Source organism: Citrus clementina, unplaced genomic scaffold (assembly GCF_000493195.1).
Source record: "Citrus clementina cultivar Clemenules unplaced genomic scaffold, Citrus_clementina_v1.0 scaffold_1, whole genome shotgun sequence".
NCBI classification, from domain to species: Eukaryota; Viridiplantae; Streptophyta; class Magnoliopsida; order Sapindales; family Rutaceae; genus Citrus; species Citrus x clementina.
In genome coordinates this window covers 24,381,405-24,408,363 of record NW_006263303.1, presented here as the reverse complement: position 1 = coordinate 24,408,363, position 26,959 = coordinate 24,381,405, and the positions used below count along the sequence as shown (strand labels likewise).

Genomic DNA, 26,959 nt, shown 5'->3' with positions numbered 1-26,959 from the left:
TGAAAAGCTGTGATATGAATCACAGAGGGGATTCCGACTCGATTGCTTCATCACATTTGCATCATCTTCCACCTCTACATCCTCAAGGTAAAAAATCTCCCAGCAATGGATCACCGCCACCACCTCTTCGACGAAACTCCCCCTGGCGTTCTTTCTCCTTGTCCGATCTACAATGTGTTGCTGCTGCAAGTCCTAACATATAACTGTTTTAGCATTTCATGGCAGAGATGTGGACGACAAATAGTATTGAAATTTAACTTCTTTCTTTTTTTTTTCCATGTTATGAACCTGGAAGTTGGAAGAAATTTCATGTTGTTGAAGTCTCTGGCAGTCAGTTTGCTTCTTTTACCTTGTAGTCTTTGTCGATTGTACTTGCAGCTTTAGGTATTCCGCTTATGATGTGTATTTTGGAGCCTTTATCTGCAGCTGTACTCTTCCTTTTTCCTTGCCTCCTTTGGCTTGTAGATGGTGACTAGATTGCTCCACTGTATCATACAAATATCTAAATATATCTTTTTATCTTTCTGAATTTGACTGAATTTTTTTTTAGCATTTGAACTACAAAATTACACTGGAATAAATAGATATTTACCCTTTTCTATTGTGTTCTTAAGTGTCTTATTCTTGCATGTACCCTTATAATCAGTAGTATTTCTGGTGTTTTATTGTCTTGTTCTTCTATTGTTTTGGCGGCTGGACTATAATTGTTCAAATTTGATAAGGTTCCCTGTCATATGACCTCTTCCTTCCACTTTAACCCCTCCTAATGTTGAGTTGAGGTTTGATGTTTTGTTCTACTCAGACCTAGCAATTTTGTATCTCTATACATGTTTGATTACAGATATCCAGATTTGTGCTACTGACTTCTCAGCAACCATCAATCTAAGACCTCCACAACGTTCTTCTTTTTGCAATTTGCTTCCAGTGCTCTAACCATGAGGATTTGTTGCTTTGGACTGCAATTAATGAACATTCTGAGGATTTAGCAATATTGAAGATCAGATTTTGATGCTTTTATGCATGTAAGTTCCTATAAATTGGATTGGCAAGTTCCTATAAAATAGATAGGTGTTGGTGCTATTCCGCTAGTAAGTTTCTGTTAATTGGTAGTCATAGTTTACGCTAAAACATAAAAAGATTTGTGACTTATTAGCAGTTAAAGTTACAGATGATTTGAAAAAACATCATGCTTGACAGATATATTAATAATAACCCAATTAGAAATATACTTATGGTGATCAATCTGAAGTGGAAAAAAATTCCAAATAGGTATTTCTTTGTCATGAACTGGTATACCAAATCACGGGATGATAGTAGGATTGTATTTAATTGAAATCAAGTGGATTAATGATAAATCTTCCTGGTTGATCTTCATACTTAGTAAAATAAATATTGTATGTGCCTATGTGGTTTGAGGGGATAAACTTTGATTTCTGTCAATAATTTTATTTTAATCTGAAATTTGTCGTTTTTGAAACTCATAGATTAGTTTTTATTTTTTAGTTTTTGATATGGTATCAAGCTGTGGGTTAACTTGACGTAGATAAGCTAGAGACTACAATCAAAGATAAGTGAAGGGATTACAATTGATGTAGTTTCCTCCTCAAGATCAAACCAGTATAATAAATGAATTAAGCCAATACTTTTGTGAAATTAGAATCTGTAATACATTGCACCAGGACTGAAAAATACTACTAAAACTTATCATTATAATACTGCTTTTATCTATATGTACGCATGTATTACTTCTGCTTATAAACTAGCCAAATTCATTTGCAATCCCCATTAAATTTCATGTGTAGTAAACTGATATATGAAAAACAGATGCTTTCTAAGATGTCAAAATTAGTCGCAAAATTGATAGCATCAGCTGATTGGCGTAGAAATGAATCAGTGATAGATATTGGAACCATTTGCTGAGTAATTTAATATGCTCTGTTATGTTCAGCATTTATATAATTTCCTCACTGCCAATTTTAGATACCTTGAAAAAGGAAAAACTATGAATAGCCCCAACTATGTTTTCCTTGAGGATCATTAATTATCCCTTGCCATAGAAGTATATTTTTCCATAATATGATGTTGAAGACAACACAGTTCTGATAGTATGTTTTAAATAACAAAATTACAGGTCTAGCTCATTTCTAGTTTGCATTTTAGCTCATAGTGCTATAAATTTGCTTGGACTCAGAATGGTATCACTACAGGAGCATTTTGGCAATGCTAGTTGGTCACAAAGAGAGGAATTCACAAAGAAACAAGTCCGACATCAGAAGAACACCTGCAGGTTTCTTTTTACTTGCAAAATGCACGGCATTGTTTTTTATGACTTTCGTTATGGTTGACACTTGCAGGCTGATGATTTGAACTATTTTGTCTATCAAAAAATACGTTTCTTTCTCTGACAAGCCGTACAACTGTAATATTGTAAATGGCCAAGCCATACAACTGTAGTTTTGTAAAAGGCCGAGCCAGCAAATCCTTTTCTTCCTTTCCTCATATCTGAAATTCATAAGATGGTAATGACTATATTGATATTTTAGCAGGGTCGTGGTTGATTTTTGTGGTCTCTCTACACCAACTCAGCACTGTTGTCTATCATATCCTAGATACGATGCCTCCATCTTCTTTTGTTTCGGAACAGGAATTCAAGATGTTTCATTCAATTGACAGGGAGTTATACACCCTCCTTACCATCAACTTATGGCGAGATCCAGTGGAATCTTTGCAGATTATGGCCTTATGGCTCTGGTTGGAGAGAACAAGCTTAAACGACGTTGTAAGTAAAATATTAACCTTGCCTGATGTATTGATCCATGAAATAGCAGATGAAGCAGTCACATGTCTGAACTGCATTAACAACGATCATTCTGCTTGCTCATCTGAGAGTTATGTTATTCCGTTGACCCAAAGCGTGATGGACAAAGAAATCTCTCTCAGATTTTTCCATGAAAATCGGCTCAAGGCAACTGAAGGGGTGGCCAAAGTTGCCAATGAGGTATGCATCAGAGCATTGAATGACATCATGCAACGAGCCGTTGCCAGGAATGCTGCTCAAAGCATAGCAGATAGCCAGAAGATGATGACGGCCCAACCTTTTCAGCAATCTCCGGTTCACCCGGGATTTTCTCAGATGAGATTTGGTTCTAGTGATGTGTTAGAGTCTGTGACTCCAGAAAATGAGGTACCACCAGATGATAGGACCATGTTCGTTACATTTTCTAAGGGTTATCCTGTGGAGGAAAGGGAGGTCGGAGAATTCTTCACAAGAACCTATGGGGATTGTTTTGAGTCCTTGGTCATGCAGGATGTGCAGTCCAGTGAGCAGTCTCTCTTTGCAAAAATTGTTTTTCGCTCAGCAGCAACCATTGATGTGATTCTGAATGGTATGGGCAAAGTGAAATTTACCATCAACGGGAAGCATGTGTGGGCTCGAAAATATGTTCCAAAGCCTCCAAAATCCCAGCTGATGCCGTCTCTGCCATCAGTTTAGCAAGGGTTGCAACAATCTAGGGGAGATTAATGTTTTAGTTTCATGTCCTTTAGTTATTTCAGTTTCGTGTTATGCATAATAAAAATCTCCGGTGTTGTTGCTTTAAAGGATTATTATGTGCTTGGTTTGCAGTTTGTTAAGAAATCAATATCATAGTTGGATGGTTCTCTGTTCGTGAGTTCAGCAGTTACGCTTTAATTTGTGTCCTGTGGAAACTTTGGTAGCATGAACCGTGTTGAGTGAAGTTAATTTGGTTTCATCATAACTCAACAGAATTGAATATAGAATGCATCTCAGAATTGTAATGCTTTGATTCGAAATTCAATTTGGGAGATACTGGTATACAATTAACAATCAATTTTTCACCTCAAAAGTTCTTTTTAAGATTTGATTTGTCGTCTTATCATGAATGTCAAGTGCTGAATCCTAAAAGAACAGTTAAAAGGCATGCTATTGTGTATCTGACTATTTATGGATTATGGCAAGAAATAGTCAAAGGTGGAACTTGGGAGTAAATGGTTCCGTTCAATAATTACAAATTGTACTGTCTATTTTTCTCAGTAAAATTAATATATTTATTCAAAGAATTAACTTCAACGTACTAACAATTAATAAAATAGACACTGATTTTGAAAATAACCATAAATAATTTAATAGTGTGTTCACTAATTAGTAATTTGTTGAAATCATAATAGGCTGGAATCAGATTGGACTAAAATTAGAATGGAAATATTAATTTGAATGCATTATCTACTTTTAATTATAAAAATCATAATCGAAATCGAAATTAGTTATATTATCATTTATGTGTTTACTTTATCTTAAATCAAAATAAATCGTTATAAGTTACTAAAATGAACTTAGTTGATTATTGTCATTATTTATATTATCTAGAATAATAATAATAATAATTGTTAAAGTTATTATTACTATTATTATAATAATTATTGTTGTTGAAATTATTATCATTAATTAGTAGTATTATAATCAAACAAATACAAAAAACAAGAATTATAAAAATAAAAATAAAAATAAAAATATAATATAACATAGGAAAAACTTGTGGTGCAACTGTGGTACCGTGCCACAGTTACATCCAACCGTTGGATGCTCGTAGACCCCACCTATTCAAGTGCATCCAACGGCTGGATGCAATTGTGGCACGATACCACAGTTGCACCGTAGCCGGACCCTATAATATAATATAATAATATTTTATATGAGGATAAAATGGAAATTACAAATTTTGGGTGAGGTAAAATAAGGAGTTAAAAAAATTAAAACTTAATTCCCAACCCCACGGAAATCAAGTTCTCATTTCTTTATATATATATTATATGCGAGTTTCACATGTTTTATTCATATTCTTATTTTTATTTTTACAAGTAAATGCTATCAATTATTCATATTCTAAATTTCAACTCCTCAATTTAAAAAGTAAATGTACAAAAAAAATTAATATCATTTTTTAATTATACTATATCACCTTAAACTTATGTCTATTATAGGGTATTCGAAAAAAATTCAGATTTATTAAACTCTTTTTATTTTTATTTTTTTAAAAGAAAAAGACAATCTACAGGCTAATCCTTGCGGGGAACTTACTTTATTATGATAAATAAGGATTATTTATCATCAGCCCCCACAAGTTTCGACTATGTGCACCGTGCACCCACATCTTTCGACCATGTGCACCGCGCCCCCATTTCCATTAAAAAATCGGTTAATTCTAACTGTTAAGACTGCTGTTAACCTAAAAGACCATACTACCCCTGTTTTGAATTAAATTAATGCATAAGTACTAAAATGCCCCTTATAACTTATCAAATTTACATCAAGAAATAAAGATTTCTTATAACAATATCTATTTTTATATTTTTTTAAATTAAATTGAATCAATTTTTTTTTCATTATCATTACGAAATTGTAAACCAGTAAACTTCAAAATGAGAGACAAAGCATGATTCCAAAGGGAAATAAGAAAATCAAACACAGAATTATCATCAGATTACAAAAAAATCCAATTATAAAGAAACCAAATCAAATTATACCAAACAGCTGCTGCAAATTTCACTGTAAAATTCTATTACAAAAGACCCAAACTAAGAAAATTTAACAAAAAAGAATCCAAAAATAAAAAATCCTAAAACTAAAGATTTCAAACCCTAAATCAAATTATAGAGGCAACGGAGACGGCGACAACTTCAAGTGGTGGCGTCGGCGGTTTCGTGCAGCAGTGGAAGTGATGGCAGATCACGCAGCGCATGCCATTTTTTTGTTGTCGATTCAAGTTGGTGGCTGATCACTCCGACAGGCAGCACTAGTGAAAGACAAGAAGAAGGAAAAGGAGAATAAGAAGAAAGAAGAAGAAGAAGAAGAAGAAGAAAAAGAAAGAAGAAGAAGAACGAAGGAATAAAGACGGGAAGAAGCAGAGGAAGAGAACAAAAAAAGAAAAGGGAAACAGAAGATAGACAAAAAAAAAGAACGAAGGATAAAAGTCTTCTTTCCCAAATTTTTTTATATATTATTTTAATCTAATACAAAATTATCATTTTACCCTTCTTTTCTGTTAAGTTAACGGTAGATGGACGGAAATGGGGGCGGGATGCACATTGCCGAAAGATGTGGGTGCACAGTGAACATAGTCGAAACTTTTGGGGGCTGACGATAAATAACCCGATAAATAATTGCTGATTCATTTAAAATTTAGAAAATTACGAGTGCCGACTCCAGGGATAGCACGCCCCTCCTAGAATATTTCCCGCAGAAATAAGTTGCAGCACTGTCTATTTATCGAGTTCTATGAAAGCTTTTAGTTCTTCTACTCAGAGCACACACAATTCTACTCTATGTATGATTAATTATTTTTCTGTTGCTGTTTCCCTTCTGTAGTGTATGAAACACATGAGTTATTGGGTTTAAACTTCTTGCAATTTTTTTTTTTTTAAACAAAATTTGCGCAGCTTACTATTGCTTGAAAAATGGAAGCGGGTTCAAATGGGGAGGAACCCACTTCGTGGGATGAGCTTTACAGCATAAATTTGATGCCATCAGAGTTGTTTCTCAAGTTTAGAAAAGAAATTGAAGGGTTTCGAGTTGGTGTCAATTTAGAGGTTCATTCCGTTCCCATGCCTTTTACTGTTTTCATTTGTTCTATTCTATTTCCTATCTCATGCTTTAACAATTTTTAACTTTTAATTACTGTGGATGATGGTTAATTTTGCAAACAATCATGAGCTTGTCTCTTACAATTGCTAAATTATTGATTTATTGCACAATTTTACCATTGATTAATGTATGTATAAGGTCTGTGTTGTATTTGGGTGGAACCAATAATGAAGAGTATGGCATCTCAAAATCTGGAGTTTCTATGGGAGTTTATCTTCAGTTAAGATACTTGAAAATGCAGTTCGTGAAGTTAATATATTGCTTTATTAGTTATTGATGAAGGTTGTAGGTTGGACAAAAGCTGCCATTATGTCTTAAGCTGTTCTGAAAATAAAAAGGGGACTTATACCTGCTTCATTCAAAGTTTATTATATAACTTAATGCGATTGAACAGAATGTTGGATGGCCCAAAATGTTCCACTTGATAGAAATGAAAATAGTACGTGTAATAATCAAGTATGCCTTTTCTCCTTATGTCTGGGCATTGCTGCATTGGATGGATTTGAATAGTTGACGAGCACTCATCTTTGTTCATTGCACATTTTTGAAATTTTGAAGGGCATCTGCTATGTAGTTGGCTAGTTGCTGCGTACAACTTAATGTTATATTTTTTTCCTTACAATCTACAAGTCAATATTTGGTGTTCTTTTGTTTTATGAATTTTTCTCATGTTATGGCCCAGTTCTATAATGCTCCAGTCAATGAATACCAAGCAAAGATCATACTGAAGCCTTTGTCCCCTAATAGGCCGTGGAAGTTCATATATGAGCCTATCCACCAGGATGTACGCATTCTTTCGAAAAAGATCCCTGTAACCAAATTTCTGAATCTCCAGGTTAATCATTTAACTTAATCCCCTTTTCCTCTGGCTGTATTAGATAGAGTTTATCTTTGATAGGATGTTCCACATGAGTTCATAAATATGCTATTTGTATCTGCGTGATTTTATTGGCTCTTGTTTATTCCAAATTTTGCAGCAATGATGCTCAAACTCTTGTAAAATTGCAGGTTGGCATAGGCCATAATTTTCAATTGCATGCAACTGGTTGGAAATGGAAACTCACTACATGTTTCGGTGGAGATGGAGTATCCCGGATCCGGAATAAGACATCTCTGGGCTTGTGTCCTGGGGTGGATTTTCGATTTGGTTGGAGGGCAGATTATGTTCTTCCAGAGATTACTGGGCAAGTTCCTTGATCTTCTATGCAGTTACCAATGAAGTAATCATGAGAGTTTATGTTTACTTATATAAGATTCCAAAATCACTCCTTAGAAAAATGGATGACTGTAACACTGCTTACTCTTGTTCAGCAATCAATGGTGATTCTTTTTTTTTTTTTTTGGTTATCCGTGTGTTCCTCTTTTTGATGCAAGATATTTCTGTATATATAATTTTATAGCTTTTTGCTGAAATGTTGCATTTAACAGGGCTCTGGGTACTGGTGAACCGTTGTTCAACATGAATTCAGGAAGATTGCAAGCATCACTAGATAGAGTTGAGACCATTCTAACCCATTCTTCTTGATACTCATTAAAAAACCAGGTAGGCCTATACTTGGACTTATTCTGGTTGTTGAGGTATTTTGAAAATCACACAGAATATTTTCCAGAAGGCAATGAATTGCGTTGTTTTCCCTTAATCTTAGCTGTTGAACTTTTTTTATATTAAATAGTAATTTTTCATTTCAGGACCTTATTATTTAGCGGGATTGGCAAAGGCTGAAAGATGCAATGCGCATTAGAATGCATCCCATGCCTGGAAAGTAGTGACACTGATCATTGTCGGGTTAGCATTCAATGAATCAGATGATGGTCCTTCCTTAATATGCACATATGTAAACAAGATTCGCCAAATCACACAAGTCTTTGTTGACTGTTTGTTTTCAAAATGAAAGTAGCTTCATGTATGCAATTGGCTTTTGGATAATCATTGTTTTTTTGGCTTTTGTTAGTGAATCGTGATTGCTTCAGTTTTCATGGCATTTGTTTTTCCATTACTTACTTTTTGTCGATGTGAATGACTTTATAATTGCTGTTGAAAACCTTTTACCCTCTGAAGAAGATTCTGCTACTAATCAATACTTGTAATATCTTAAAGTTTGTATAATGCACACATCAAAACAACCATTGAGAGAACTCAGCCTCCAGCGGGCATTACCAGCAAAGCCCAAAGAACTTTGCAGGTTTTTGGCTACCTTCCGTTTGTTATGTTTATGAAGATCAATTGCAACAAAATGTTATCGGCTGGCTAATCCTTGTTCCTGATAGTTGAAACCGAGTGAGCCTTGATGTGGAAGTAAATTATTCAACTACAAATTGCAAAATGAGCTTTAAAATAGGTTAGATTCGAGATTAGCTTCAGTGCATATTGTCCCTTGGGTTTGCTATGCAATCTGCTCTGTACAGGCAGCCACTTTTAAAAGCCAGATAGCTCAAACTTTTAAATTACTTCAAATCCAAGTGGAGGGAATGAGCCACATGATACATATCGAACAACGCAAAAAGTGGGCCCTTTACAACATAGCCGTTATAGCCTGCCTCCAACGGCCGAGTTGTCTTGCTATATAAATTCAAATGCTAGCTCCTTACTCCTTGCATCAATTAATTCATTCACAAATGGCTTCCTCTAAGCTTAGAAGGTCATGTTCCTTCCCAAATCTTCTACTTTCTTGTCTCAATTTCACACTCTTTATCTTATCTGCAGCTTCTCTAGCCCCAACAATTCTCCTCAAAATGCCACCTACTTCTTTTGGCTTGGCATTCCTTATGGTCTCTTGCATCTCTCTGCTCTCCTCCTTTGTGGGTTTCTACTCTCAGCTCACTCACTTCTGTTTCATAACCCACGTCTCACTTCTCCTCTCCTCATTGATGGGGCAATTACTCAGCACACTGGCATTGTTCACCAGAGAAAAATCAAGCCTTTCGATGCTAAAGTCAGAACGTGACCCCAAAGAGGCTAAAGTATTGGTGAGATTAGAGTGTGGGATTTTGATGGCAATGTTTCTAATGCAGTTGCTGGTGTTGATATTGAGCTGTGTTATACATAGCTGTTGGGTAAGAGATTATGAGGAGATAGAAGCTGAGAGAGAGGCAATGGCAAAGAAGAGGAGCAGGAAAATTGCTCAAGTGCAAGAGGAATCCATGGCAAATGCAGCCAAGATTGCTGAGGTTAAAGCCAAAGAATTCGATGAGAAGATGAAGAGCAAGTATGGGCAGTGGGTCAAAACTGATTTTGAAGGCTGAACTCAACTGAAGCCCACTATTCAGTTATCTTATCAGCTATTTGATTACTTTTATATGTACTTTTGGTTGTGTTTGGTCACTGCGGTAGTGGCCAATTCATGTTTGTGTAGTAGTTTAATGTAGAGCTATAAATGGAATATATCATGTTTTATATTAATTAAACTTATCTACTGGATTCTGCAAAATCTATCTTAAATCGAAGTAGATATTACAACACGTTATCTAATTGTCTATCGCTTTTGGTTGAGGCTAGAAAAAGGGTGTCGATGTAAAAACATTTTACTTAAGCCCCTTCCTTGGTGTCTTTCTTCACTAGTGTTTTCTCTGACGGATAGAATACTAAATGGAAGCATAGATGGGTCTTAGTTCATTTAGCTTTTCTTTTGTTTTGCTTCTGGTTTTCAGCCTTTCATAAGCTCCTACAGGGTGGGAGCACCGATAGCAGAGAGGAGTGCGAGATTTAAGACAAGGGGTTTTCATAACAACACAGGGAAGTGAGTGAGATTGGTGGGTGTTTTCAACAGTCGTTAAGGGCATAGTACAAAGCATTGATTGCAGGTTGTGTCATGTCAGGACAAATGGGAACAGAAGACTTAATAAGCAAGTATCAAGCAATAACTCCAGAAGGAGAAGAGGAAGAGATACAATCACTTTTATGGGCAGTACAGTATGAAAGAAAAAGGAGTTTCAAATTGTTGCAGGCTGTTTAGTTGGAAAAATCTTTCTCCCGAGAGGGATACCTAGAGATGGTCTTAAAACAGCATGGCAAAAAGCTTGGCGTAGATTTTGATTTTAAAGTAGAGAGCTTGGGAAATAACATTTTTATGTTCAAAATTCACGTAGAAGCTGATAAACGAAGGGTGTTAGCTGGAGGACCGTGGCATTTTGACTGAGCTCTTATTGTGCTTCAAGAACCAAGTGGCAACTGGTATTGGTAGCCTCTTGCAACAGTCTTTTACACATGTCTCATTTCAGGTAAAATTCCACAAATATGTACGGATGTACGCACTATTCGTGTGTGGGACTCAAAGATTGGAAAGGTGGAGGACGTTCGCATTGATGCAGCAGGAGAATGCTTTGGAGAGCATGTGCGAGTCCAGATCGCGGAGGACGTCGCGAATGCCATTGAGGAAGATTATTAGGGTAATTTTCAAAAACTTCCCCTGAGGTTTAGGATTTTCTCACTTTAATAGAAAGTATCCGTGTATTCTCAGAAACCTCCCCTCTTATCAGTACTCCGTTAGGTACATATAATGTAGACGAAGGCAAGATCGAACTTGAACACGTTGATGATAAAAATATTCCAATAAACTTAAGATTTTCACATTGGATTCTGGAAATGGTCTGAACTTTGTTCATCTCTTTCCTCCCCCGAAACCATAGCAATCAAGTTCAAAACCCATTTCATTTTCTCTGGAATGAATTCATCAAGTACATTGGCCACAAGCTAAAAGACCATGACGACGAAGCCGACAACTCTCATATCAGCGACAACGGCTCACGACCGCGAGGTGAGAGAGTACAGACCAGTGAGTTTTGCCGGTGACTCTGTTTTGGAGCCGCGAATGAGGTATGTGTTAGCTTCTTACCCTGCATGTTATTTTCATTAGCTGAAATTGGAAGATTTGGTGAAAAGTTGAAAATGGGTCTCGAAAATTGTTTAAGAATGTAGCTGTTTCTCCCGATTTTTCCATCAATTCATGTTAGTTTTAGTTAAATGATTAATCCAAATGCATGTAGCATGCTAAAGATGGGGCTAAGTCGAGTTTCTCTGTAGTCTTGTGATTGATTGAAAAAGGGTCTTGAGAATTGTTTGAGATTGTTAGATATTGCTTCTCATAATTTCATTGCATTCATGATTAAAGAATGTTAAAGATAGCTTGAAGTGTATATTAGCAGTATTCCATTAAAGGGGTTTTACATTCTTTCGTTTTCTTTTTCCATTTTTGGGATGGTTTATGTCGTGGTTTTTACATGTCTTGGGCCAAGAACAATGAAAATGGTTTGTTGCATTTTTTTTTGAAGTAATTCGGGGGGGGGGGGGGAGTTTCAGCAGTGAGAAGATGCATGACATGGCTTTACTGGGGCATGCGCTGAATGATGAAGTAATGGTTCCAGAATGTGAAAAACGCGATAGATTTGTGATAATGCAATTGTATTGACCTCATGATCGGCTATAACTTCAACTTTTTGTTATAAATGGAAGTCTATTACTGTTGTACATGGACCAGTTTCACTAAAATCCTACAAATTGCTGTTAGATTGTGTTGAGATGTGAGCTTTCACAGGTGTTGAAAACGATGTAGCGAGTACAAAGTATGATTTTAAAGATTTTTGAGGGAAAATGGTGAAAGAAAAGAAATTTTTTTTTCTTAATTTTTTATGGGCATGATTGTGCTTATCAAACGTATGTGGCTAATTTTTGACAAATACAATAAGAAATTTTGGTTGACGCTTATGTAAAAGATATAAGTTATTTGTGTTATTGAAGCATGACGTGTTTTGATTTGCAATTTCACGATTAAATTGACGTTGTTACTGATTAGAAGCTGCGTGTGTAAAAAGAAAGCAGTGTTAGCTTTCCTGAGTGGGGTATAATGAGATGCTGAGATGGGGATCCATGACTTGTAATTTGTGTTTCTGCTATAATTGGAAGTGACTGTGAATACCAAATCTCCTAAAAACTTACTTAATTTTGGGCTCCTGATGAAAAATGACATTGTTTCCATTATTTAGTGAGAAGCTGCATGTGTAAAAAGAAAGCAGTGTTAGCTTTCCTGAGTGGGGTATAATGAGATGCTGAGATGGGGATCCATGACTTGTAATTTGTGTTTCTGCTATAATTGGAAGTGACTGTGAATACCAAATCTCCTAAAAACTTACTTAATTTTGGGCTCCTGATGAAAAATGACATTGTTTCCATTATTTAGTGAGAAGCTGCATGTGTAAAAAGAAAGCAGTGTTAGCTTTCCTGAGTGGGGTATAATGAGATGCTGAGATGGGGATCCATGACTTGTAATTTGTGTTTCTGCTATAATTGGAAGTGACTGTGAATACCAAATCTCCTAAAAACTTACTTAATTTTGGGCTCCTGATGAAAAATGACATTGTTTCCATTATTTAGTGAGAAGCTGCATGTGTAAAAAGAAAGCAGTGTTAGCTTTCCTGAGTGGGGTATAATGAGATGCTGAGATGGGGATCCATGACTTGTAATTTGTGTTTCTGCTATAATTGGAAGTGACTGTGAATACCAAATCTCCTATAAACTTACTTAATTTTGGGCTCCTGATGAAAAATGACATTGTTTCATTATTTAGTGACTATGATAATGCTTCGAGTGAAAGTTGGTGTGGATTTTGTTCAAATGTTTTTGTTGAGCTGAGCAAAATGTAATGATTCCTGAGTAAATAATTTGTGGTTTCATGCTATGTTTTTTCACATGTTGCTCTTGTAGAGGTTGAAAAGGATAAGAGTCTTTTTTTATCAAGGCATGGAAGGAGAGTGAAAAGCAAAGAACAAATAAAGCTTTCTGCTAAATTGTCTTTCTTTTAACAAGTATGTTAGTTCTGGTGTACAAACCACATTATTTAGCTTGGATCACAAGTCACCCTTATTCACTAAATAATTTTAACCAAAGAATGAGTAAAAATATATTTTTATCCTTTTTCTGCTGATATGTGAATTTGAATTAATTGTGCTGAAAATGTTGAACAGGGCTCAGAAAAAGCTCTCAGCTATTGCTGCATGGGAAAACAGTAAGAAATCATATTTTTAAGCCAGACTGAAAAAGATTGAGGTAACCCAACTCTTCTTGTTCTAGATTTTTCATTTTTTTCCCCTTTCTCTATGGCAACATAACCATGGCTGAAGCTACAGTAGAATGGGAAATACAAATTGCTTTTAAGTGCATTCGGAACCTCTGTGATTGTAGAGTCGGATACGTAGGAAGTTGTGGACTTGGATAGCAACATAGCAGGAAGAATTTTCAGAATTTGAAAGCCAACACACCCTAGACTTTGTAATGCTGTAGCTCATTTCTTGGCTAAATTAGCTTTGAAGAAAAGGGAATCTGTTGTGTGGTTGGATGAATTTTCAGCGGAACTTTTATATCTTTTTGCTAAATTGAATCAATGAAGGATACACTTTCTTTGAAAAAATAATAAGAAGAAGAATTGTTGATTTAATAATATTCATCGGAAAGCCACATGGATCATACTCATTCGATCATTCGTGTCAAACTCGAAGACTGCATCATTGAACATTAATCATTTCAATTATCAGATCAATTAATTAATTAAGATAAATAACAATCTATTTTTCTTCCACAAGTTAAGTCTGAATGAAAAATTACGAACTTTTGAGTAGAAATCTGTAAAATTCTTATAAAAGTAGGGTAAATTTCAGTTGAGCCCCCTTATCTTGTACGAAATTTTAAAGAGATTTGGCTGGCTGGCGAATGGCGATTGCCAAACATCCTGTTTCATCCACGTGTTGCTCTGACAATGATATCCATTATCCAGTTCCTCTTGCCAGTTGCCACATCGTCAACTCAACGAGCCTTTAATTTCATGGTAGGTCCCAATTGATATAGGCAAAATCCTTAGCGGATTATATTTCCATTGCCGGAGAAAAATTTTAAAAATAAGGTAAAATAAAATAAAATAAAATAACTATTGGCTAGAGAATTTGTCTTATCCTGAATTAACGGCCCACCACGTGACAGGCATGCAAATAGGCCCTAGCTTACATGGACATGGATTCCAGTCCCCTTGTAGCAGCCAACAATAAAAACCGTCTTTATATAAAATTCTTTCTTTCCAGAAAGAAAAAGAAAAAGAAAAAGAAAAGGTAAAAGAAGATTAAAAAAAAAAATTATATTCTGGAAATAATCCGAAAGCTAAAACTGTTAGCAGATATGGTGACTGTTTCCAGATGAGATGACAGCAGATTTCTATTCTTCTCTTGTCTATCCATGTTGTTGGATGAAACATAAAAAAAATTTCAAATTCTTAAAAAATTAAATTAAATCAAGCTCAAGCTCAAGCTGAGGCTGATCCTCTGAGGCTGTAACTCAAATGTCAACGATTTTGGTTCAAAGACCTCCAGTCTTGAAATTCCATCACGATGGCGGCTTTAGAAATCACCGCAAGTTCAGCCGAATTTCCGCAACCTGGACTATGTAAGATTTTTTAAAAAAAAAAAAAATTAGGTCTTTTCTTCGGATTAATTATAAATATATAATTAATTAACTATTGACTTTTTTTTTTTTATAATTTTGACAGGAGGATGGATTCTAAATCTTCCCGTACGACCAAAAAGGAAGATCTCTCGATAGTATCGATTCCTCAAAGGTCAAATGATCTGAGGTTTGACCGCCTTCAGCCGTCCGATCGAGAGTTGCTTCATCACGACCGATTTGAATTTGGGAAATTCGTCGCGCGTGAAGCCCTTCTTGATGAAGAATATTGGGTAGGTCCTTGATCACTTTGTAATCTTAGATTTAGAGGTCTCCTTTTTTTTTTTAATTTGTATAATTTGTGTTCACTGCTAATATATTTTGGGGGCTTTGTTTTTTTGATTTTGTGGTAGACAGCAGCATGGCTACGAGCCGAAAGTCACTGGGAGGGTCGGACAAATGAACGGTGCGTTTTTAATTGTCATTTTGTTCAATAATTACACTAATTTAGCTAAATAAAATAACTACGGTTTATCATCTAAAAGTATCTATGTTTAATAATTGGATTTTGATCCTTTGTTGCGCTTAAATAATTGATTTTAAAATGGTGAGAACAACCCATTAGTCTTTATATAGTTAGTTTGAAGCAGTATAATGCACCTATTTAATAGTTTCTTTCAATTGCGTGCAAATACGATGTAATGAGCTTTGATCAAGGATGAAGTGCTTGCTTAAGGAATGAATTTGACTTTCTAATCTGCTAATTAATAAGTTTTAATGGAAGAATCCTTCCCTGAGATTGTCCCAATGATGAGTTTGAGCACCACTATGATAATGTAGTTAAAATAGGTACGACACTGTAAGTTGAAGAGTTGGGGAATTACTGATTTTGGGTGTACCTGGTTAATACAGATATGTTGATAACTTCAAAAGGAAATTCGCAGAGCAGGTAGGATTGAATGTCATTCTATTTAATCGATCTATGTTGTGCGCAAGCTGCTTGTCATGAATTGAATGGTTGATATAGATCTTCTTATTGTGTAGGAGTTCAATGCCATTAAAAGGCGATGCAGGGGGCTAAATGGACAGAGGCACTATTGCATTGTCGCGGTATGATATTTGTAAGATTTTGGCTTAATTTTTTCATTCTCACTTGATGTTTCCTGATTTATCAATTCATCACTAACGTTCTGACAACTACTTTTTCCCACTTGATCACTAACGTTTCTGACAACTACTTTTTCCCACTTAATCTTTCACTTCTTATCATTTCATCACTGAAATGTTAAAACTAACGGAAACCACCAAAATGTTAAAACCAACGGAATATTTAATGTAATTTATATGAAAAGTCTATTTTATCCATATTTAGGGAAAAAAATTATGAAAAAAGGAAAAAAAAACCTACTTCATTTTCTTTTTCCTCCAAATGTCAACACCGTCCTTAGCAAACACGGAAGAGATCACACAGCCACTACCAACATCAATCCTTCAAATCTAAATAAAACACAAAAAAATGAGATAAAAACAAAAATATAAGTATCTAAGGAAAGAAACTCATCACTTTTCAGAATATGCATTTTTATGTTTCCTGCACATATCTCTTATCAATAGTAATGGTGGACAGCAGGGTTAAATCTGGATAAGTCAACAATGAGTAGTATGGTGATAGTGGCACTGAGGTTTTAATCGCAGAATGAAGTTTCAAAGGTAAAGGTTTCACTATCAGCGGTGGGTAGTTTGATGGTGATGATAGTTGACAGTAAACTTTGCGGGATCGGGGATGGTGCTGCAGTCACTGTTGCAGCTGGGGCTTGGGACGGTGTCAATTTCTAGTTTCTTTTATTCATTTTTGCCTTTTGTATTTTGAAATATTATTAAGATTTTGACTGAAAAAAATATGGATTTTGCCTTTTATATCTTTAAGGAATTGATTTCGTCAGTAATGTTGATTAGTGATAAGGTTTGTGTATGATTGGATTATGGTTTGATATTGATTAGTTAAAGCATATTATGTTTGGATTTGATTGGGTTATAGTATATGTTCTCTCTCTCTCTCTCTCTCTCTTTTTTTTTGGGGGGGGGGGATCAATTTTATTTTCATATTTTAGGTAGTTTTATGATTAATATGGTCTTGTTTTGACTTCAAGAGATTGGATTATTGAAATTACTCAGATACTCTTGTGACATCAGCATTTTTTAAACGAGGTTAACATTTTGGTTGTAAAATGATAAGTGAAATATTACGTGGGAAAAAGTAGTTATCAGAAAATGTTGGTGGCGAATTGATATGTCAGGAAACATCAGGTGGATATTTGATAATATCCCTTTTAATTAAATCTTGTTTCACCTTTCAATTTCCTCTCCATTATGATGGCTAAAAGGAGAACTGAATTGCTATTGGTTTTGTGTGCTTGTTAAGATAGAGCTCCTCATACTGTGCTATGATATCGAATTTTCAGGTAAAGAAGGATGAGGGGAATGTAAAACGCACCGTACTGAAAAGTGTAGTCGGAACCCTTGATTTGAGCATCCGGTATTTGTTGCAAGGGGAGAATTTTCCTGGGGTACATGCCTTATCTTAAATGCAAAAGTGCCAATCTTATCTATCATCTGAACAATCTGTTACTGTTAATTACTTACACTGCTAATTAAGTTAAATTCTTCTCACAGGAGCGGGTAAATCCTCCTCTCTTCGGCTGCATCAACAGAAGAGGCCCGAATAGGTATGGGTATATTGCAAATTTATGTGTTGCCAAATCAGCACGTCGGCAGGGTATTGCAAGCAACATGTTGTATTTTGCTGTTGAATCAGCTAAATCCAATGGTAAGATCAACCAAGCATCCGTGAATAAGAAACATGAGAACTTCCTCCTGATCTGACTCTTGGGTCACAGATGTGGAGCTGGTATATGTACATGTGCATAGAAACAACATAGCTGGACAGCAACTGTACAAAAAGATGGGTTTCAAGGTAATACTATCATCGTCACTTGAAACTGCTGCTTCTGGTTTCATTTTGTGGTCATTCTATAATATCTGATGAAACGCCGATCCATCTTCCATATTCTTATCAGATGGTTGAAATGGAAAGCTCTCAACCTGTAGAGGAGACTGACTTGCTGTGTATTAAAATGTGAAAATTCAATGAACTGTTGAATTGTGTTGTCTCATTTTCGACTCCATAAAGATAGAAAACCATTGTACATGAAGTTGTAGATTAATCCATTGTTTACAGAGAAACCCAGATTAGGAGAGTGGAATCCCAAGAACAAGAAAAAAATGGAACCATTAGTTGTTACTGTTCTTTATCATGTATGAACTTGTGCCATTGTGGATACTCCATTTATGCTGTATGCTTCTATTTAGAGTGCACAACATCGAAGGTAAATTGTAGACACCGATCTATTTGACGGGCAAATGTAGGGATGGCAAAAATCCTTACGGGACGGGTACCTTCGGGGATTTTCTCCATTCGGGGAGGGTATGAGGATAATTTCATACCCAATTTCTTATTCGGGGAATGGACGGGGAAATTTTTTTACCTAATTTTTTATTCGGGGAGGGGACGGGGATGAGGTGGAATTCCCATTTCCTACCCATTTCCCCATTTCAATTTTTAATTTAATTTTTATTTTTTTAAATTACTAATAAATAAATAATAAAATTTGAATTATAAAACTATAAGTATTGGTAAAAATAAAAAATATTAAAATATTAATATTATTAAATTTTTAGGCCTAATTAACTAATTAAAGTCTTAAATTTTTATTTAGGACATTAAAAAGACCGGATAGATTTTATTAGCCCAAAATTTTTGTTTTTATTTTAATATTCATTAAATATTTTAAACTTAAATTTATTTTTTATTTATCTTAAATCTATTTTTTATTTATTTTTAGATGTTATAATTGCCCACAGTAAATCACAATTTTAATATCTAATCTAATCTAATATTTGTTCTTGATTTGTTTCGACTTAACTATTGTGCTGTAAAAGGAATAGTCCACATTTATAAAGTGCCCACGCCACCATTAAAAAGTTAATTTTGAATCTAAATTTGATTTTATTTGTAACAATTTTATATTAGGCTATTAATTTGTTCATGATAGTTTGTATCCCTTGCATGTTGTGTTACTTACTAATTTAATGTATGTGACTTTTGTAATGGATATTAATGTAAGATATATTTCGAACTTTATTTTTATTTGAATTTTTTATTTTAATATGATTAACTCAAAATCGAAAATAAAAAAAATATATTAGTTATTCGGGGATTGAGGATCCTTGGAGATCTCCTGTTATTATTCGGGGAGGGGATGGGGATTCTCTTAAATAATTTTGACGGAGATGGGGAGAGAACGTGAACATACGCAAAATATCAAAAATAAATACGGAGAGATTGGTCCCCTCCCCTCTCCTCCCCTCCCCATTGCCATCCTAGGCTAATGTTTATCGATCATTTCATCCATTATATTTTAGAGGATAATACCATAATTATCTCTATTAATGAGGATACTTCTTCCGATAAAAAATTACAGGGAATTATCATATACCACCCTGAGGTTTGTACTAACTTCACCTCAATAGCAAGTATGAGTAAATAGGCAAATTTTATACAGCCTGTCTTTATGAGTTGATACCATTTGTGCTATTTTACAAATAAAAGGGTATTTTAGTAACTTGATAAAAATAGTATGAAACTTTTAATTTTTATGTTAAATAGCAAAATATTGGAATCTTGTAAAATTTAATTGCAAAATGAATAAATGTAACCTCACAAGATTGCATTTCTCTAGCTCAAGTTTTTGTTGGAGAGAGCTGCTCCAATGGGCTTGATTTTCTCCTTAGTCCTTATGCACCAGATCAAAACCCTTTGATGGAACTCATACAAGGTTTTCTGTTACATGATCTTATGTTTTGTGAAGAAGTAATGCTATTAGTACCCCTCCGTTTGCGTGCCTCGTAAAAACCCTTGTTAGGGTACTATTGAAAATCTTCTCATGTGCGCCGCTCATAATGAAGCCTCTGAAGCATTACATTGCATTTAGGACGGCGAAATGCGGGCATGGGCCCGGCTTTACCAACCTTAGGCCCAAGCTCACTTAGGAAAAGTATTAGGCTTTTACTTATTTTTTATTGTTGTATGTTTAAAATGAATTAATAATCAATCAGTTGTTATAACCACAAATTAAAAAAATAAATATTTTAAAATAAAATAAATAAAAACTTACAGATTTAATTTTTTTACTACTAATTCAAGCACTCTTTAGTATTATAATTTTAGATTTTTCTGAATCATTATTCATTTATAAATTAAGGATTTAAGTTTTCTTTTTTCTTTTTATTATTTTTTAAATTTTAATTTATTCTTTTAATTTATAAATTTATTTTTTAAAAAAATTAGGGGATTAGACCTAGTTAGGGTGGGCAAAAAAAGTCCGACCCTCATGTGAACAGTCGAGCCGAAATCTGTGGACCTGGGCCGGACTTTTTTTGCCCACCCTAAATTTGCATTTGGTGGCAAATAGTTGGACAAAGTAATTGCGCCAAATTGATAAAAGTTGTGGGCCTTGGGTGGGGTCGCCGATGGAATACTGACTGGCCTGCAATTAATTACAACGGTGCAATATCAACAACGATGTGTTTGTTTTATTTTAATTTGACAAAATCAAAATTATACAGCATAGACCAAATTTTTAAAAATAATAATCATTATAATAAAATATTATTTTGATTTGTAATCTAATGCCCAATTGTCCATTATACACCAATTACATCACCTAACAAGTTTTGTCTCAGTTCTTCTTTCAATTTTCTTACAAGCTATTGTCTGGTTGTTTTCTATCAAGCCATTCAATCCCAAAGTGGTGTCTGTCTTGAATTGATCTCTATTTTTCAAATTTCTCTCAATACCAAGCAGCAGTATGCAAATAAACTTAAAAGCTTTATGTTATTTTGTGTACTTTTGTTGTTGTGTCTGCTTCCCCTTTGTTTTTTTCACCTAACCCAACCAACCAAAATCCAGTAACAATAATCATAATAATAATAATTCCAACCCAAATGCAATAAAATTGGATTTTGATTTGATCATTTGAGTGGGCAGTTAGGATTAGAAAATGGGATCTTGCTTCTCAAAAGAAAAGGGAAGCTCTGATGCTACTGATGATGCAGCAGCAGCAGTGGGCTCTTCGGGAAGGTGGAGGAAGAGCAGAGATGCTATTTTTCTCAAGAAAAAGTCATCCATTGACGATGATGCTGATCAGCTTCTTCATCACATATCTGGGAGGATGGTCAACAACGCTGCTAGTAAAACCGCCTGCGTGTATACCCAGCAGGGCAAGAAGGGAATCAATCAAGACGCCATGATTGTTTGGGAGGTAAGCTTCATTTTCTATCTCTAATTAATTATTTTGTTCATTTTCAATGCTGGTAGTTTTCTGTTACCAAGTAATTTGAAAGTGATGCTTATTATTTGGTAGGTTTATGGTTTGGTTTGATGCTATTGGGAATAAAACAAACATAGGGGTAGAGGCCACTCGGTTTCTTATTTTACTTGCCAGTAAATCCAAAATAAATAAATAAATAAATTTCTACATTGAACCTGTACCTATAGTTAACTAGGCCTTGGAAGGTTTTACAGACATGGTATTATTAGTTCAATAGACATTATGATTGGTATAGCATAAAATTTAAAATCTTGATAATCCCACCGGGTGGGGTGGTCGGGAAGCAAATTTAGAGTGAGTGGTGTATTACTACTACGCACTTTATCACAATTTCAGTTCGGAGCACATAAAAGTTTGATTTAGGCAGCGTGATTCTAGAGTAGCATTGTCAGGAATGAAGGCATGGAAGAGTATCCATGTGGACCCACCCTCCCAACTACAGTTATGTGGTTGCAAAGACAGCATGGGTTCAATTTTCCTTGCACTGTTACTGTGCTTCTTTAGTGTGCAATCATGTCATTATTTCTAGAGGCAAATATTTGTCTTTGACAATTTTATTTGATTAGTTGATTGGAATGTTTGTACAATAGAATTTCAGTTCAAGTGATACGGTATTTTGTGGGATATTTGACGGTCACGGTCCTTATGGTCATATGGTTGCCAAGAAAGTACGGGATTCTCTTCCAGTTATATTGTGCTCCCAGTGGAAAGCTAGCAATGATCAGACCAGCTTTGAGAATGCTAATGGAAGTACACATTCTGAGGAAACTGCATCATTAAGCATGGATGAGGAAGGGTTTGAGACACTGGATACTGAGGGTGACAAACTCCCTGAGATTTATCTGCCACTTAAGAAATCCATGTTAAAATCTTTTAAGTTAATGGATAAGGAATTAAAGTTACATCCAGCAATTGATTGTTTCTGCAGTGGAACGACTGCTGTTACGCTAGTTAAGCAGGTAATTTTTCTTACTGCATCATAATTGTTTTCTTATAATTTCAGTTTTTAGAGGTCAATATTTTCTTATATTTTACTGTTGGAAATTGGTAATATGTATATATTTTGTGGAGCAACTTCAAATATTCAGTTTCTAATTGTTGTAATATTTTCAATAGCTTGTGAACATGTTAGTGATTTGTGTCTTTTGGGTGAACAACTTAGTTCTGCACATCTTTTATCTAAAATTGTCATTGTGTGCATGTTTCAAATGGGTACAGTCCATAAAGCTTTCTGCAAATGCTTATCATGGTTTATTTTCTTCTATTTTCTCTTCACTCTTAATCTAACATGGTTTATAGACGTTTGATACACGAAGAAGTGAATTCTATGTATCTTATTTTAAATCTGGTCAAACATGTCTTTGGTGTGCAATATTATTCATCGACTTATTTTTCTCTTTCTAAACTTTAAATCTGTTGAATGACAAATAAATAATGTTTAACATACTAGTCTAACCAGAAGGATGGCAGCAGCAAAAATAGAAAGCTACTAAAATTTTTCTTTTAGGTTTTGGGCTTAGGTATATAATTGAAATTATGTGCTGTAGCTGTTTTTAGGTGATTATGATCAAAATTTCAAACAAATTTTCTTCCACAAACCCTCATATTTTAGGTAGTTTATTGGCTTGATGAAAATTTGCTAGATCAGGACTGGGAAGTACTTCATTATTTATAGCAGTCACATTTACTGGAGTTCTGATTGGGGTACGTAATTTTGATAAAATGTCTCTTGATAGTTGTATAGATGTCTTAAACTGACAATTTTTATTTGTGATTATGTTAAATCTGGAGATAACATCATTATCCATCTTATGAAAATTTTGACTCTGCAGGGTCCTGATATTGTAATTGGAAATGTTGGTGACTCAAGGGCAGTGCTGGCTACAAGAGAAAAAGACAATTCTTTGGTTGCAGTACAATTGACTGTGGACTTGAAGCCTGATCTCCCAAGTCTCTCTCTCTCTCTCACTCGCTTACATCTAATGTGTGCGACTTAATTTAAATTCTAAGTTGTAAAGATTAAAAATTAAGAAAGAAAAATTGGCTTTCTTCAATCGATTATGTTGGAACAATAAACTTTGTATTTCTATAGTCTTAAATTCTTGTCTTCATATTTTCAGGGGAGGCTGCAAGGATCCAACAATGCAAAGGAAGGGTCTTTGCATTGCAGGATGAGCCAGAGGTTGCACGTGTATGGTTGCCAAACAATGATTCTCCTGGTTTGGCAATGGCTCGAGCATTTGGAGACTTCTGTTTGAAGGATTTTGGTTTAATTTCTGTCCCAGATATTTACTATCGTCGCCTTACTGAGAAAGATGAATTTATTATTCTTGCGACTGATGGGGTATCTTTCTCTTTCTCAATATGCTATTTACTTGAAGCATCTTCTTGTAGTACTGAAATTTCACTGTCTTCTTTGCCTTGTGATCCTTTTTTGGTTTGTCACAAGTTCAGTGACATGCATTGGTTTCGCTGTATTTTTGCATGTTTTCTCATTCATCTTGTGCTGCCAATGTATATGATGCTATAACTGATCCATATTGCAATAAGGTACTTGCATTTAATTGATAGAATCATGTCCTACTAAGTTTATTATGTAGTAGGAAACTTTTATTCTTCAAAACAATCATTGATGCATTGGAAGCTGTTTTGTTTGCATACTCAGGTTTGGGATGTCATTTCCAATAAGGAAGCTGTGGAGATTGTAGCTTCAGCACCTAGTCAAGCTACAGCAGCTAGAGCTCTTGTAGACTGGGCTGTTCGGTCATGGAAGCTTAAGTACCCAACCTCCAAGAATGATGATTGTGCTGTTGTATGCCTCTTTCTGGAACATTCATCTGCAGTCAATGGATCTGTGGAAGAAGACAGCACAACGGAGCCTCCTCATGAGGCAGCAGAAAGGGTGGCAGTGACTGATGGGAAAAATACGGCCTTAGATGTCCCTGGCGATTCTCATGCATTGGCTGTTGATAATTTGAGAAATTTACAGGGTTCTTCTGAGATTGTTCCCGTCCCAGAGTCAACAGAAAAGTTTTTTGTGAAGAGCCAGGGCCAATCAAAGAGGAGCCTAGCCCCAGAGTCAACAGAAAAGTTTTTTGTGAAGAGCCAGGGCCAATCAAAGAGGAGCCTAGCCGAGTGTATTTCTACTGCTGAGGATGAGGAGTGGTCAGCTTTAGAAGGTGTTACCAGGGTTAATAGTCTGCTAAGCCTTCCCAGGTTCTTGTCTGGTGATAAAAGATCAGCAAGTTGGAGAAATTGGTTATGACACATCTAAAAGCGGTTATTCCCTTGTTTTAATCACAACGAACTGGGGCTTCAGCAATTCCACGTGGTCTCCCTTCAAAGTAAGAAATTTTGTAGGATTGCAGTTGCCAAATGTTAATAACTACGACTATGGAAACATATAGTGACTCTCCATTGTTAGAGCTGGAAACTTGAAGGGATTCCTCGTACTTTGAAGGGAGACCAGGCATGTTTTGTTGGTGTTACCATCAATTTGGAGTTCGAAGATCTATGTTGTCCGTTAGACTGAGCTTTGCTAGACTTGGCATTTTCAACTGTCTCATAAACATGTAAGCCTCAAAATTCATAGAAGACGCTTCTTTCTTTTCGTTGATCTGTTTATCTATTTTATTGTTGCTAGATTGAACAAAAAATATATGCATATGGCATGGCAAAATGTTGTACGCTAATATCCTCTGCCTTGGAAATGAAATCTTTGGGTCCTTTTGTTTTTGGCTTATCCCCTCCGGAGAGACATTAGACCTTTCTTTGACTAATGTTCTGTTAGATTATAAAAGCACCGACCATCTTGCACCCATACATGTTGCTTGGAAAGAAACAATTGTGAAAAGTAAGCTACAGTAACACATGAATTTTCAACTTGAAATAAAATGAGCATTCTTGTGAAGCAACTGGGAGAGGGTGAATTCCAATCTTCTAGGCTTTGCCGCCAGAACATGAAGATATCTAATATCGACTCCAATGGTGAATCTTACGGGCTTGATACATCAAGAGCACAGCAAATCGAGCCCTCTATCTGAAGCCCACCCTCACTTTATATTGACAAATGAGGAGTCACGGCAAAGATCCAAATACAATCACATAAAATGAAATATACTTATATAAATAAAACAACATTTCGCTCAGTGACACTACTAATGACATTCAAATTTCTCCTCTCAATTATATAATGAGATAAGAGTTGATATATACCCCATAAAAATATGGAGAGAATAAACTTCTAATTGTATTATAATATATCAGTGTTAAAAGATATATATAGTGCTTTTACTTCCACCATCCATTAGAAAGAATCAAGTTAGAACCCTCACAACTGTTAAGTTACATTATCAGTAACTTGCAGCAATCCATAACCAGTCACTGAACTCAAGATCGTGAAATATTTTGGAGATTATAGATGGTTAAATTTACATATGATGTAAGTTACCGCTGATATAATTTAGTAAAACTTATTAGAACCCTATACCAAGACGAGCTCGCTGAGGGTGAAATAGTGTGACTCTTAATCTAAAATTGATGTGAAATGAAATTTTCAGAATTAAGTCAAGAGCAATTATTATTATTATTTTTTTTTTCCGAATAAATATGAGCAAGTGTTAGTGGAATACTTGTAAACTCTCTCAAAATTATTGAGTTGAGACATAATAGATACGACGGATCCAAAGAAGTAATGTTTTTTTTCCACAGTTGGTTCAAAGCTGTAAAACTAATTGAACTTCCTGAGCGAAAAAGAAAAAAGGAGGAAAGCTCGAGTGAGTGCAAGGGTGTAGTGTCTCGAGAAATTAAGAAGAATCCAACAAAATGAAAGGAAATTGGTGGACTTTTTGGAGATGTCAAATCAAGGACAATTAATGAAGGAGGTAAATTTCAAAAGAGAGCAGCTTTTTAATGCTTGCACTCCACATATACACCACTGTTACTGTAAGGGGCCGGGAAAAACAAGCTCCTCCATAAATACGTGGGAGTGCTGTTGCAATCTACACCACTCGGCAGCAAGCAAGGCATCAAAAGGTGGACCCAAAAATGAAAAACTTTCCCTTTTTCTTTTCATTATTTATATTTGGTAATATACTATATATTTTTAGATTTTACTATGTTACATTGAATGTACCATACATAATTAATAAGAATCACACAATTATATGAATCTCATAATTTATGTGATTCTTATTAATTGTGTATGGTACATTCAATATAACACAAAGGCTCCCTATATTTTTCTTTTTCGATCTCCCCTCTTTTTCATTCGTGTCTCTTAATAATTGCAGGAACCGGTTAAAGAATGCGATTCCCTCCAGCTCAGTTTCTTTTTTTTTTTTTTTTTTTTTTTGTTTCTCCAGTCCTGGTCTCACACTGATATTTGAAAGCTAGCAAAATATTATGATTTGGGTTGCAAGTTTTTGATGT

At 35.1% G+C, this 26,959-nt stretch overlaps 6 protein-coding genes and 1 long non-coding RNA gene across 12 annotated transcripts in view; all 7 read left to right on the top strand.

Moving 5' to 3' along the window:
• The window catches only part of LOC18054815, a 1,955-nt gene extending 1,479 nt beyond the window's left edge, over positions 1-476 (top strand). Inside the window, exon 3 of the mRNA XM_006452739.2 lies at positions 357-476. Coding sequence (XP_006452802.2) covers positions 357-476 — 120 coding nt within the window. The remainder of the gene's footprint in view (positions 1-356) is intronic.
• LOC18054812 lies at positions 7-3,757 on the top strand. 3 transcript variants are annotated; one of them, XM_024177677.1, is made up of 3 exons: positions 7-1,022; positions 2,208-2,287; positions 2,547-3,757. In XM_024177677.1, exons 1-3 carry the CDS (start codon positions 1,009-1,011, stop codon positions 3,491-3,493), a joined length of 1,041 nt encoding a protein of 346 aa, XP_024033445.1. In that variant the 5' UTR covers positions 7-1,008; the 3' UTR covers positions 3,494-3,757. The 3 variants fall into 3 exon arrangements, with proteins under 3 accessions (XP_024033445.1, XP_024033446.1, XP_006452799.2); XM_024177678.1 differs by having other exon boundaries at positions 2,132-2,287; positions 2,547-3,756; XM_006452736.2 differs by having other exon boundaries at positions 2,192-2,287; positions 2,547-3,755.
• Positions 3,758-6,216: 2,459 nt separating this feature from the next.
• LOC18054811 lies at positions 6,217-8,802 on the top strand. Of its 2 annotated transcripts, XM_006452734.2 has the most exons (6): positions 6,217-6,344; positions 6,457-6,606; positions 7,344-7,496; positions 7,670-7,845; positions 8,090-8,204; positions 8,351-8,802. In XM_006452734.2, the coding sequence occupies exons 2-5, from the start codon at positions 6,475-6,477 to the stop codon at positions 8,184-8,186; spliced, it is 558 nt and encodes a 185-aa protein (XP_006452797.1). In that variant the 5' UTR covers positions 6,217-6,344; positions 6,457-6,474; the 3' UTR covers positions 8,187-8,204; positions 8,351-8,802. The 2 variants fall into 2 exon arrangements, 1 of the variants encoding a protein (XP_006452797.1); XR_002904041.1 differs by lacking the exon at positions 8,351-8,802 and having other exon boundaries at positions 6,217-6,606; positions 7,670-7,981; positions 8,090-8,180.
• Positions 8,803-9,242: 440 nt separating this feature from the next.
• LOC18054810 lies at positions 9,243-10,066 on the top strand. Its single transcript, XM_006452732.2, has one exon. It carries the CDS (start codon positions 9,278-9,280, stop codon positions 9,902-9,904), a length of 627 nt encoding a protein of 208 aa, XP_006452795.1. The 5' UTR covers positions 9,243-9,277; the 3' UTR covers positions 9,905-10,066.
• Positions 10,067-10,214: 148 nt separating this feature from the next.
• On the top strand, positions 10,215-14,036 carry LOC112101599. Of its 2 annotated transcripts, XR_002907627.1 has the most exons (4): positions 10,215-11,474; positions 13,359-13,459; positions 13,619-13,700; positions 13,836-14,036. It is a non-coding gene; the product is annotated as an uncharacterized LOC112101599 (long non-coding RNA). The 2 variants fall into 2 exon arrangements; XR_002907626.1 differs by lacking the exon at positions 13,359-13,459.
• Positions 14,037-14,740: 704 nt separating this feature from the next.
• LOC18054809 lies at positions 14,741-18,493 on the top strand. Its single transcript, XM_006452731.2, has 9 exons — positions 14,741-15,083; positions 15,187-15,373; positions 15,494-15,546; positions 15,993-16,029; positions 16,125-16,190; positions 17,543-17,647; positions 17,754-17,907; positions 17,978-18,054; positions 18,158-18,493. Exons 1-9 carry the CDS (start codon positions 14,980-14,982, stop codon positions 18,218-18,220), a joined length of 846 nt encoding a protein of 281 aa, XP_006452794.1. The 5' UTR covers positions 14,741-14,979; the 3' UTR covers positions 18,221-18,493.
• A 2,331-nt stretch (positions 18,494-20,824) lies between these two features.
• On the top strand, positions 20,825-25,271 carry LOC18054808 (probable protein phosphatase 2C 6). 2 transcript variants are annotated; one of them, XM_024192271.1, is made up of 6 exons: positions 20,825-21,005; positions 21,187-21,460; positions 22,120-22,488; positions 23,362-23,479; positions 23,650-23,873; positions 24,195-25,271. In XM_024192271.1, exons 2-6 carry the CDS (start codon positions 21,200-21,202, stop codon positions 24,792-24,794), a joined length of 1,572 nt encoding a protein of 523 aa, XP_024048039.1. In that variant the 5' UTR covers positions 20,825-21,005; positions 21,187-21,199; the 3' UTR covers positions 24,795-25,271. The 2 variants fall into 2 exon arrangements, with proteins under 2 accessions (XP_024048039.1, XP_006452792.1); XM_006452729.2 differs by having other exon boundaries at positions 20,825-21,460.
• The last annotated feature ends 1,688 nt before the right edge of the window (positions 25,272-26,959 follow it).